We start from the raw sequence: 14,177 nt of genomic DNA, 5'->3' as shown, positions 1-14,177 counted from the left end.
AAAAAGGGGAAAGGGACGAGTGATCTAAAATGAATGTGTGGGGTGTTATGTGTCCCAGCCGCAGACACATTGACATAAAGCTGCAATCCATAACTTTTTTTGTAAATAAAACGTTATTTAGACCAATCTGTAAGGTAGAACATATCTATCTATCTATCTATCTATGTCTATCCTGTTTATTGTGACGATGGACCATGTCCTGCGACTCCCAATCATTGGCAGAGAGGAAACACTGGGGTTCACACTGGTCCACAAAATAATGTCTGCCATTATTATACAATGTTCCAATACTTGATTATATACGTTCAAAAATAGCAGATGTCCATGCTCGCAGCGTGGCACGAAGTGACACACTGTGAACTTGTAGATCTACATTTGTTTTTTTATAGCCAATGTATACATGGAAAACGTTGTAAAATGATTGTGATGCTGTATCAACACATTCTTCTGGCCCGAGCTCTCTCAGTTCCCAATGAGGAAGGATTAGATGGCGAGAGAGCCCCACAGTGAGAGAGATAGAGAGCATAAAAACATCCTGTCTGTCTGTTCGTCCGTCAGTCAGTCAGTCAGTCAGAGAGCACAGCGGAGCGGAACATTAGCTAGTCCCAGTCTTCCCTTTGTTAATCTCCTCTATAGACTGTGAATGACTGCCACTGGAGATAGGCAGACGACAGGCAGCCTTTGTCAAGCCCAGTGGACAGCAGTACGATACTGGAGCAATGAGTGTCCAGAGGCTTCAATGCAAGAGATGACACAATGTAAGGAGGGTTGGCAGCGCCGGCACTTCTAATGGTATTGAATGTGTGTGTGTGTGTGTGTGTGTGTGTGTGTGTGTGTGTGTGTGTGTGTGTGTGTGTGTGTGTGTGTGTGTGTGTGTGTGTGTGTGTGTGTGTGTGTGTGTGTGTTTATGTACACCAGCGGTAGATTGTATTGCTCGTGTTTCCGAGCCTTAAGGGGGTTGGCGGCATAGTGCAGAAAGGCCTCACCTACAGTAACTGAATTCAACCACCCTTATTGGATTACTGACTGCTCTCAGGATGAGCAATTCAAAAGAGGGTGATGAGACCTGGTGCTATTAAGACCTAATCAGGTTGAGTCTGCCCCATTACTGTGGCCTCATGCTGAGCAGCTGGTGCCACAGACACGCTGCCGTTTCCATGACCATGTCCATTTTGTATGTTTCTTTTATTTCTGATAGTTTATAGAGCAATGAAATGCCTCAACAAAACAATGTACTCATTCTTGCCGAGAATCTGGGCATAAAAATGAAATATTTTCTGTAGCCCTGTGCCACATATTGTAACTATTTAAAATCTCACAGAATTACACATGAGGTGTTTTTCAGGTGTGCTGTGTTGTGCATCTGCTCTCCTCACTCCTTCCTGGACCGAGGAGGAAGTGACACTGACGCTGAACACATTGACATGATTCCGCCCAACCTCAGAGTACTGCTGAGAAAAGGGAAGAACGTACTCGTGTCTGCATATACATGTAGCCCACAGTATGCACAGAGAACAAACAACAAATAAACTACACAGAGGAAGGTTGTGGTCCAAAGAGATGACGATGGTTCAAATGAAAGGCCACAGGAAGGAGGATTCTGAATATATTGTCCATGTACGGCATGGTAATCTACACTAGCACATTCTGGCTACACTGAAGTCCACATGAGAGCATACAGGTGGCTGTTGAGGGGAGTGGATGACTACAGTCTGTATGCTCTCACACACACACACACACACACACACACACACACACACACACACACACACACACACACACAGTTACTCACCCTCGGACCACGCCACTCTCCAGGTAATTCACTTGGATGAACTTGCCAAAGCGGCTTGAGTTGTTGTTGTGGGCTGTCTTGGCGTTCCCAAAAGCCTGGAGTTAACAGAGGAAGAGAAGAAAAAAATCCATGCATTACTTTCCATGTGGCAAGGACAAATGGTCAAAGAAGAGATTCAAAATTCCCCAATAATGTTTTTTCTTTTTTCCCCCCTTTTTTAAGCAATGCTAAGTATGGCTAAATAAAGGAAAAGATCAAATTTATGTACTGTAAATCTAAATAAAATACAAACTAAACAAAACACGCTGGATTCTGCATGTAGGAAAAACACTGCTAGTTAACCATGCATTCAGTCGATGACTTTAAGAGGCAGCTAAAAACCCATTTCTATGAGCTTGCTTTTAACCGATTTTGTTGTAACCTTATCTTAAATTCACTTTCAATTTCAACGAATTCTACTGACCAGATTTGAAGATATTACTTTTGTTTTTACCCTTGTTCAATTTTCTGCATTTACCGGGTATGTGAATTTTTTACTTGTATGTAAAGCACTTTGAACTACACTTTCAAATTCAGTACACCTGTGGCTCAACAGAATTGCAAAAGCCACTACTGCATCTGCCCCGTCTCTGTCTGTTTCCACATCTTAATTCATCTCTTCTCAAGCAGGTCAGTGGGGTTAAAAACGCTCAGAGTCAGAGAGTGTTGCATTGGGGAACACAGCATTCTTGCGCTGGAAAGACTACACCTCAATCAGAGTGCTTTGAAGTAAACAAAAACAACAACAAATCACTGTGGCAATAAAGTCTCCCCAAAGTCCAGAGGTCAAAATACTCGATGAAAGCAGCAGCTGACATGACAGAAGAGGGTGGGGCTCTGTGTGTGTGTGTGTGTGTGTGCGTTTTGAGGGGCTTAGTGTGGGGGGGTAGGTAGGGTGAGCATCTGTAACTCGTTGTCCCCTCTTGCCCTCCACTAACTATCTTTCAATCCATCTCCTCCTACTTTGCTTTAGTTTCTTCCCTCCATCCCCCTCTATCCTTTTCCTGTTTTAAACCCTGCCATTTCCCCCTTTCTTTATTGTGTGCGTGTGCATGTGTAACATGCGACATTAGGTCAGTGATGATAAATGAGCTTGGGAGGGGTCTATATGTATAGCAGTGTCAGACCAAAGAGAATTAGAGAGCACCAGGCCTCGGGCCAAAGCCAAACTCAGCCAGGGGTGCGCACAGAACTCAGCCACCAGTCCTCAATGAGGGGCCCTGTTTACTCCATTGATGAAGACACAGGAAAGCACTCTCTTTCCCTGCTGCACATACTCGCATGTATAAAGATAGCCTCTCGCCGCACACGCAACACCCACACACACACACACACACACACACACACACACACACAAAAGACTCCGACACGGGAAGTTGACTCTGTGCATGTTAAATAGGAGCCACATTGTGTTGTCAATAGCAGTCGCAGGGTGAATTCGATACAGTGGTATTTCAGCAGATTAGATGAAGGCAGGGGGCAAACACAAATACTGACAAAGAACCAACCGTTGACCCATTTCCACTTCTACTGCAGCAACAGAGCTGCCAGTATTAAGGTCTTTTCTCCAATACTGTCTATTATGTATTCATTTGTTTCAAGTTGTGCGTTCAGTGACATCAGTGATATTCCACACCATCTTATGTCTCAGGGGAGGTGTGTTGCTGATTGTACATTTGAAACTTACTGTACATAGCTACGGCTATGTATTTTAATTGAGTTAAGTGTAATCCTGAAATAGCTTTGAGACCAGAGGGAAAAAAAGAGAGTGATGCAACAGTGTGTTGACGATGGATGATGAAAGAGATAGTCTGAGTTCTGTTCCTCATCCATTAGCAGAATCATCCTTCCAGAGTCTAACCACAACCTGTTCAGACAGGACAGGACTCCCAGTGCGCTTACAGTCAATGTGAGTGAGTGCTGTGTGTGCGTCTGTATGTGCAAATGCACACTTCTATGTAAATTGTTGATGTTATGCATGTTAAATCCTTTATTGGACCTAAGCCGTTTATTTCTTTGGGTGTGGTCTGCCACTGCCTCGGTCGCTGTCACAGTTCCAGCATTCGGGGCCAGTTTAAGTTGGCATTGGCCATCGGAGCTGTCCAGTGTGGTTCTCTCTCAGGCAATACAACCAACCCCTGGGAAATCTCTTCTCTTCTCTGCTCAGCCCAGGCTCCTTTCGTGATGGACGGAATGCTAAACATGTCATAGCATCGTTCGTATTCGAACATGCCCTTCAACAGACTCCCCGATTGGCTGGAAGACTCATCGGGTATGAGGAAGTGAATGACGCTTAGCCAAGCTGTGGTGCCCTTGGAAACCTTCTGTCTAATCTGCATACTACTGAAAGAGAGCGAGAGAGACAGGGGGCGGAGACAGAAAGACCAACGATAGATAAAGGAGTCTCTGTCCATGTCAGTGTGTAAATACGGTGGCATTTGTTCATGTGTATTTGTCACTCCGCAGTATGGTTCAGGGTTTAGGAGCTTATCTAAATATGCAGAAACGCAGATCTGTGACTAAAGCGATAAACACACCATAGACACAATGTTATTGACACCTTGTCCTTTACTTTAGGAAGTTTGTCTACCCGCTATAACTCAAGCTTTGGAGAACATGTTGATGCAACATGCATGCCAATGAAGTGATTTAACTGACTAAAATCATATTATATATACATATACATATATAATCATATATACAGTAACAGTATGCATACTGTGCCATCATTGTGCACATATGACATTTGAGTACACAAAGTACTCGCCTGTTTTTCTGTGGTAGGCCTGTTTTCCTGAAGCCTATTCAACTGTATATTTCCACAGCCACTAAGCCAGAACTACAAGAATACAATCTTAAGTCCAATTCAAACATGCACGCATCGCATCGCCACGCACGCACGGATGGCCTCACATCTTTCAAAACAGATAAGGAGACAGTTTTCAAAATGGAAGGTTATGAGACATTTGTATCAACAAGTCAGTTACACAAACATGAAAAAGCTAAACCTTTTAATTAAAGACACAGCACTTATAATCAAGACTTTCAATGAGTCTTAATTATGAAGCCGAGATACCGTGGACTATGGTATCTTGAGGGTTGAAATTGAAGTAGTGGTGTTATTGCTTATATTCGTTATGAATCACCTTCTTACTCTAATCTGATTTCTGGCTCTTTCAACCTAGGCTTTATAGTCGTGGCGAATGGCGATGTCACTGCCATGACATCGTGTTGCTTCCCGTTGTCGTGGCAACACTCCCCCCAGTGAACGCTTGGGTTCACAAACTGTGGTTTGTCCCCTTCAGCCTCTCTCGTGACGGCGGTCTCTGAAGGCAATGCTGGGAGTTTGATTAGTCGTGCTACGGGTCGCGTGTAGGTGCGGTTGTCTATCTGCAGTTCTGCACCACGGCTGTTCTCATGCGGCCATCTTCCCCTGGCAGAACCTCCATCACTTCCTATTTGCCAGAATGCTCTGGGGAGCTGGGGGTCCATGACTAGGACGTAGGTCCAGTTGGCGAGATTCGCCCTTCCTGCGATCCACTTCTCCCGTGTTTGTAGGGGCGCCAGAAAGTAACGCACATATCGCCATCTCCTGCGGCTGAGTAGTTCGGCTTCGGGATAGATGACTTGTGGCATTGCGGCATCGGGCCGGCCCATGAGAAGGTGGTTCGGTGTTAATGGATCGAGGTCTGCTGCGTCTGAAGAGACGTAGTCCAGAGGCTTGGAATTCAAGATGGCTTCTATCTCGATCAACGCTGTGGCTAGTCAAGACACCTACTTTATTATTACTTGCAAAATGTTATAGTTCTCAACAAGCTTTGAGCTATAGTTGCAAGCTAATACCTTCAGTCCTGATTTTACATCATCAAAATAAAATCCAAAGAAACTGATATTGTAAGATTAGAACTAGGGCAGAAATTTTATGACACATTTTATGCCATTTCATAATATAGACTGCTCATTAATATGCATTGCACTGAGAGTCCTCCTCGTCCCTAAAAGTCAACTTAAGAGCTGCTGTTAAACATTTCCACACATGGGCATCTCGCCGTAGCACCGTCACTCGCACAAAGGAATAGACAAAACCGCCGCAACTAGAATTCCCACATTCATCTGGGGCAAAGGTAGGAACACAAAGACCACAGACCAACAATAACAATCATGCTTTCTGGCCAACATACATTTACCTACCTAAGTGTGTACAGCCAATAATTATGGGGTAGAATTGACGAACCAAGCACCAAGCTAATAAACAATATAATCACTGGTAGTTACAATAGTGAGGCAAAACACCAATGGTAAAACAGTATTGATGTTATGAATTTGAGAGGGGCTTTTGAGAATTCACATGATGGTGGCAATGACTGAATACAATGTCAGTAGTACAGTTACACCTCTATGGCCCTCATTTATCAACGCGGCGTACGCCAAAATATGGGTGCATGCCGGAATTACCGGCATTTATCATTTCCGCGAAACCTCGAACTTGAACGTGCGCCAGGACAAAAAAAAAAGAATCACGTTTTTCTGTCGTAGAAAAGCGGAGCAGCATTGACTGACCAGCTGACAGGCTGTAACAGACATCTAAACATGTGTTTTCACTCCTAAAATGTATAAAACTAATAATACATGTGATTCTTTTTAAAGAAAATTAAAAACAATGTTGCAAGTTAGATGCTTAAGCCATTTAAACAGGGGGAGGATTTGAGCTGCCTGTACTGGAATATTTTCATGACGGGACGTTGGAGAGTAGTGCAGAGTGAACTGCTGCAGCTGCGGAGACTCAAGTCTCCCAAAGTGGGTAGCCTACTGTAGCCTAATCTACAGCAGGCCAATTTCTTTCTGGAGTTACGGTATGTGCAATCTAAGGATAAACCCGACGCTTCGCACGAATGCTAAATGTGCCGTGCCAGCGCAAGTGGGGACCGCATCGGAGATGGGTAGGCTAACCCAGCCAGCCCACCACCACCAGTGCCACATACTGTAGGCTACGTTAAGGGCTGCACATTCATATAATTGACAGTTGACAGCCCAGCCACTGCAGCGACTAGTGAGGCAATCTAAATAGACTGCCTCGCCCAATGGACCCTACGCCGGTGACAGTTGGCAGTTGCTTGCAATTAAGTTGCGATATGTGCATGCGTGTGTGTGTGGGGGGGGGGGGGGAGGCGGGCAGCAAGGCAAGCGAGGCGAGAGGAGAAACAGACAGGGTAGGCCTACAGCTTTATTTAATTCATGCAGGTGTTCGCTCTTTATTTATTTAAGATAAAACACACCAGTTGGGCTTGCAAGTTGCGTGTGCGTGCATCTGTGTGTATGAGGGGGGGGGTGAGGCTTTTTCCATCATGTAACTATGGTTTCCATACGTTGTTTGGTCGTATTGCAGTTGTGCATGTCGCAAAAACGAGGGCGAGGCTTGATTTCATAGGGTGTGCCAGATTCATTTCAGGAATTGATAAATGAGGGCCTATACTATAGTCTATAGTGTGCCTTGCTACAGCCACTGTACTGTATATACTGTAGAACCAGCTCTATAACTTGACAAATACTGTATAAGCCCTCGCCCTCGGGGTATGATTCAAAATCACAGACAGGATAGCAGCCAAAACATTGTGTTTTTGTTTAACAGCAGATGTTGTGTTACAATGAGGACAATTTTACTGTTCCGTTTCATTCACTCGTTGGGTGAAAGCCAAGGCCAGAAACAAACTGGGTGGTGATCTGATTAGTCTTGTGCAGTACAGCACAGCATGGCAGTTTTTCTTATTGCTTCAGGGAATATGAATGTTAGGAAAACTATACTGCAGGGCGTCGGGTGACATTTTCACCCGAAGAATTGAAGAAACCATTCATGTGAGAACATATATTGAATGGCAAAACATGACAATGACATGTTATTTTCAAGAGAGACAAAGCATGTTTGAAACAAAGACTAGTCATTGTATGACAGCTAAATAGTCAGTTAACGACAGTGGAAAATATACAAACTTATGTTGATGTCACCAATCACCATAGTGAAAAAAAAAAAGAGGAGAAAAGATTTTGGACTAGAGTAAATTGAGTGTAATTGCTTCAGTATGCAACTGCTGATTTTAGTAGTAAATAAATAGTAGCTAAATGTTCTTTTAGTTGCAGAGTTGCATAAAACACTATCAACTTTAACTTCTATGTGTGAGTAATCCGCTGGCTCTGGATGTGGGGTGAACAAGATTATAAGGCAATATATTACTTATGTTATACAGACCATTATGACGAGCTATTAGTACAGTATGATGGAAGTACACTAAAGGTTTTCAAGCACGAGTCTTGCACCAGCGGCGTGGCATGTCACCATTTTGGAGATATTTTCAACCAGCCCCACCCAGGCACAGGAAGGTACCACCACATCAAGCCCCAGCCTGTGATGTGGTCACACTAGTGCACTGCTCACTACCACGAATAGACCCAGAAATGACCTACTGCACGCAGCCGCTACAGGCAGACATGTCTGGCATATTCAGAAAATATGATTCCGAACAGATTCCGAACATGATTTTGTTGACTAAAATGATCTATATGACCTATTTTCATTGGCGAAAACTAAATCAGAACTAAATAAAATCTAAACTAGACTACATTTCCAGTAGATCCAGTAGAACTAAAAGACAAGTACTTTTATGATGGTTGCGCTTGGGTGTTGCATTTGGGTGTTTTCGCTCTAAAAATATCTACAACGCGTTTGTAAATGTTAATTTTCAGCATGGAACCAAGGGTAAAATCAGGCATTATGACCCCATCAAGGCCAGTGAAAATACATTTTAGTCGACAAAATCAACAGTATATTACTATTTTACTAAAACATTTCAGATGACTAAAATAGGACTAAATTAATTGTATTCAAAAGACTGACTAAAACCAAAACAAAATTTGTTTTCAAAATCCACACTGTTACGTAGGCATGTATTATATGATGTGTGTGTGCATATGCTACAGTGACTAAAAACTGGCCATACTCATGCCCATTGCCCACTGCCAACACACTGTGGGCACCCAGCCTGTCCAAATATAGTCAAGGGGGGGGGGGGGGGGGGGGGGGGGGGAGTGAGACAACCTAGAACTAAAGGATAAACAATGGATCCACAATTCCACATACAGAATGGCCAGTTACATAAGTTACTCCTCTAGACTTCCTGAACAACAATACAATACTTTGGTGTGTGCAGCCCCCCCGCCTCAAGGTCCTGGGCCAATGGCAGAGGAGGACAGCTGCGGTTACTTCCGGTGTCGTGGGTGATCTCCTTCCTGTTAAGGAGAACTGATAGGAACTTCCCGTCTGTGAGACAGAATGGCATGGAGAGGGCTGGGGAGTGCCCATAGAGGCTGTATTTATTTATAATTGATGTTTTATCGCAGGACTGTGTCTCTCGACAATACCAGTATACAGGTATATACTTTTAGCTATAAAAAAAGTTCTGTGGTCTTGGTCGTGCAACAAAGTATAAGTAGCTAAGAAGGCAGGCTGTTTGATCAACTGAAAAGCAGCAGGTATGATTGGCTTGGCTCGTCCTGATTGTGGCGGGCACTCAATCTAATCACTCAAGCCCAATTGATTTTCCTGAACATAAGTCAGGTATTGGAAATCATAGGTCATTCATGGCAATTAAACCCATCACTCAATTCAAACTATGAATTTCCTTTCAGTGACAAAGGCTTTCCCATTGAAATTAATGGCAATAAGTAGTTTGTCACCTGTGATCTAAATAAAAAAAACAAATATGCTCTGAACACAAAACAATGACCTCCAACAAAACACAAATATGCCACACATATGGACGAAGCAGCACATAAATTGCCTTTAAAAACACAGGTCGATAATCACAGACCATCCGGCTGGGTGGACTGAGGAGGGGGAGCTGTATAGTGGTGGGAGGCCCAGCTAGCTCCTTGACAAAGTGCAGAAATCACACAGGGCTATTTGACCAAATTACGATGTCATGCAATCAGCTTGCAGTGTCCAGTGCAGACTGAGCTGCAGATGCACTGTCTGTTGCTCATTCTGCATGATTAAATTAAAGTACTTTTCTGCAGTACTTTGCACTGGAGAAAACACACAACAGAGCAGCAGAGTTGTCTTTCATCCAAACTGCCATCTACTTGACATAATCTGTGATGAGTGGTGCCACATTCACTGCATGAAGGTTAAACATGAATTATAATCATTTAATAAACGTTTATTAAATGTTGCCCTTTAATTGTTACAATGTACAAAAATGTTCCATTGACCACTTAAAGGCAGGAGCTTACTTTGCAGTTTTGTATTGTAGTTCACAGTGGTGTATAGTAACTCAGTAGTAAGTACATTTACTTAAGTACTGTACAGTTTAAATACATTTTGATACCAATACTTTTGTACTTTTACTCCAGTAAATTTTGATTCCAGACATTTACTTAACAGAGAGTATTTCTATAATTCAGTATTGATACTTTTACTCAAGTACAAAATGTGAGTACTTTCTCCACCACTGGTGATTCAGATGGATATCTTTTCTCTGTAAAGCTGGTGGGTTTGCAGTAAAACCCCAAATTACCTATCCCTCGGCTCTTAGGAAACAGCCGGCTGCTCATATGTTTACTGGCTGTAGGCAATGCATGTTTTGACGCTGATACAGTTATAAAGATAACGCTTGGTTTCTGTTTTGAATTATTCACAAACAACTGCACTGCTGAATATCACGCCATTTGTTGCACCTTTTGGGACGAACATAAAGAATTATGTTGACCTGCCGTCCAACATAATGTAGTTCTCCCAATGCTACTTACGGCCCAGTATACCACCGCATAATTAATTATATTTACTCCAAAACACAGACTAACCAAAAGTCAGAAAACGAAAGTTGTTTGGCATGAGGAGACACATGTGTGTATCAAAGTGTCATACCAGATTCCCGCGTTTCGTGAAAACCGACTGCACGGTTCAGCCAGAACTGCGGAAGAAGAAGAATGAGTAGGAGAAGAAAAAACCCCAAAACAATAAGTGACCTTCTTGGTCCCTTAAAAAGTCTAAAGGATTTTCTTATGGAAAGAAATCTTCATGACCCAAGAGGAGGTATGGTTTTTAATGTCAGACTCTATTAACTTCAACTTTACAAAATCAATGTTAAATATTTTAGTATAAACATATGTAAGAAAAGAACATTGTGGAGGTACTTCTGCAGCCTACTGGCAGCATGTAGATCCAGACACACAGACCGCCTTATAGATGGCTAAACGGCTTAACAGCCGTGATGTAAAAAAAAAAATAATAAGCTAAAAAATAAATGAGCATGAGCTTTCCTGTGTCAATTGGCTCCTCTAAAACCACTGGTACGTGGACCGGTGCCAGTACATGGGACATGTCCCACTGGTACACGAGAAGGAAATCACAAGTTTTCCCGACTGATTAGTCTTTTAGAGTCTAAAAGACTAATAATAATTACAAAAACAGCTTTAATGTATTAACCCACTATTTCTTTTTTAAATGTAAACCTCTCTCAGATTAAATGGACACCATGACAGCAGTTCAATGACAGAAAGCCATCATATTTTTTGACATACAACTCCAGTGCACTTGCACAAGGTGTCAGACTATTCTCTGTACGCAGAGATGGGTCCTGCCGATATTAAAAAGAAAAGCCATTCAAATCCTTGCATAGAAAAACCTGACACGAGGTGAAAAGCTTAACCGAGAAGAGGAATAACCAGTCAAACCAGTTCAGCAGTAAAATAACAATTTAGACACAGTACCTTCCAGGTGAGCTTGTATAGAAGCTCCATCAATGCTACATAATCGTTTCTGTCCAATCATATTTCAACTTTTTATGTATTTTCATAAAGTAATGCCATACTTAGTGAAAATAGTGAAAATAGACTTTTTTTAAAGGCTGAAAACACACGTATATTGGATATTTTCACATTTGTCTTAATGTTTTTAAAATGGTAATAGAATAGGAACGGTTTTGGTAGGTTTCCACCTGACAGCAACAATCAGAGAATTGGGTAACCATGGTTTTATATGAATTGTAATTTATTTACTCATTTGGAACACTACACAGATTTGACCTGGGAACACTATCACACAGAACAGAACAGAATGGAGCAGAGCAGAAGAGAAGAGAAGAGGTGCAATACATTAAATCCTCCAGCTCTGCTAAGTTTTGTAGTAGGCTATTTCAGCAGCACAGGAAACTACAGAGCTCAGTCAAGAGTAAAACTCCAGAAACACTGATCTCATCTCCTGAAAATGTGACCCTGGGCTAGAGAGCTCCCCTCCATGACACACACAGACACACACAAGTGCACAACATACACATAGGCGCACACGTCGTACATGCACTTACATGTGCACATACTGCATACACAGGATCAATGGGTGAAGCACTAAATGGCTGGGGTTAAAGGTTCCATTACCACTGAGGGAGGCCACACGCACTGCTAACATTTTAACTATTGTAACCTAAGCATCCAAGAAAATAAAGGGAATAAATAATGCAGTATTTTCAAAGTGAAAATCAGCTGTAAAGCACCAAAGAACTCAATGTTTCAGGAAATAGACAAACAGCAGGGAACATAATTTAAGATGAATTATTACTTCCCCTGTTTTGTTTTCATGTCAGCACATTTATGACAGTGCAGTGGCTCTTTGAACTGAATCAAATGCAGCTGATCAGCTCAGATCAAGTAAATCAACAATTTATAGTGTAGGCAAATGGGAGAGGACACAAAGTCACCTCTTCCTGTTAACCTTTCTGAACTCTGACACAATGCACTTCCAGTGATGACAATGCTGCTGTGGCAGGTACAGTAAAGCTGTTAAAAGGATATCCAGAATGACTGTGTCAACTGGTTCCCAGTTGGAATCCCAATTCTCTATATCTGGTTCTTCCCCAGACTAGACCCGTCTCACTGTCTGTCCCCCGACCACAGCTCTGGGCCAAGGGAACCAGTCCAGCATACTACATTTGGGGATTGAATGGCAGAGTGGCAGTCCCGTCTGCCAAAGGGACCAGAACTCTGCTGACAGAATGGGAAAAACTAAAATCCCTCCCTCCTTCTCCAGAACCAGAGATTCTGACCGACTGACAGACATCAACAGGGCAGAGCTTCACTCATTCTACTGCCTTTGAAGGTTGCAGTGCTCCACGGAGGGGATCCTCACCACTGTCGAGTCAGTGGGTTTTGAAACAAATGGAAATAAAGACATTGTTAAAAGACTGATGGATGGATGGCTGAATGCCTCCTGCCAGAAAATGACTCCAGCTGCACATTATTCTACCAACATGCAGTAAATGTTTAAGATGATACTTTGCAAATGCATGTTCCCAATTCGCATCGACTGTAAGTCACTTCTATTGAGTTCTACCTCCTTCTCCTCCATAAAGCGTCCACTGTGAGGCAACTCCTGGCGGTCCATGGAACAAACGAACACAGGTCAGGGAGTTTTCACTGTTGAATTTTACTTCTAATAAACTACATTCCTCATGAGGCTTTGCTGGCTGAGTCTTTATTTTTAGCTACATTGCTGAGGAATAGAACAGTGAACTATGTAGGAGGGATTTATTGTCAGATTAAGACTGAGGAACATTCGATTCCAACACCAAGGGACAGCTAATGAATCATGGAAGAATACTAAGATTTCCATCACCTTTCATCAGTTGTATCCCATTCCGATTTGTGATTTGAGATCTCCAACTTCTCAAAAAAAAACACAAACATCCCATGACCATAATAGTTACCCCCCCCCCCCCCCCCCACACACACACACACACACACACACACACACACACACATACACCCCCCCTCTGAAGGTCCTGTAATAGATGACACACAGAACTATAGGGTGGTCAAACATGTCACAGATGAAACAAAACAATCATTTCAACATCATGATGACAATAACTGCTCAACATCAACACCGGCCATTCTCTGTTGTATGTACAACGAGTAGAAGTGTAGAGTCATGTGCACACAATGATAATCACAGTAATAACCCTGCTTTTGGTCTGACCCAGAGGAAAGTTCTTCCATATGTGAAAGTCCCTTTCTCATTACAGGGATACAAACAAAACTCTCTGCCACGTAGCTGTGGGATCAAATTAGAAAACCCACACAAAAACCTAACTGGCCCTCCATGATGCAACCTTGAGTTGTCAAACTATGGGAAAGCCAACAGATGCAAGCATGTTTATGTTCTGTATGTGTCTGCACAAGTGCCTCTAATCACCCTAAACACAACAGAGCTGTATTTGGCCACTATTGCTTTACTTGCTACAGTCCAAATGTATACAGGAGACATATATACTGTAACTGCAGATATATAAAAAACAAATAG

The 14,177-nt window shown here is 42.6% G+C and overlaps 1 protein-coding gene across 1 annotated transcript in view; it reads right to left on the bottom strand.

The window, feature by feature from the left end:
- Positions 1 to 14,177, bottom strand: part of LOC310860729 (myosin IXB) — an 82,017-nt gene that overhangs the window by 35,639 nt on the left and 32,201 nt on the right. The window contains 1 exon segment of the mRNA XM_083767849.1: positions 1,793 to 1,887. Within this exon segment, the coding sequence (XP_083623975.1) occupies positions 1,793 to 1,887 (95 nt within the window).

This window comes from Protomyctophum parallelum, assembly GCF_964188405.1.
Source record: "Protomyctophum parallelum genome assembly, chromosome: 6".
Classification (NCBI taxonomy): Eukaryota; Metazoa; Chordata; class Actinopteri; order Myctophiformes; family Myctophidae; genus Protomyctophum; species Protomyctophum parallelum.
This window is presented reverse-complemented; position numbering and strand designations above follow the sequence as displayed.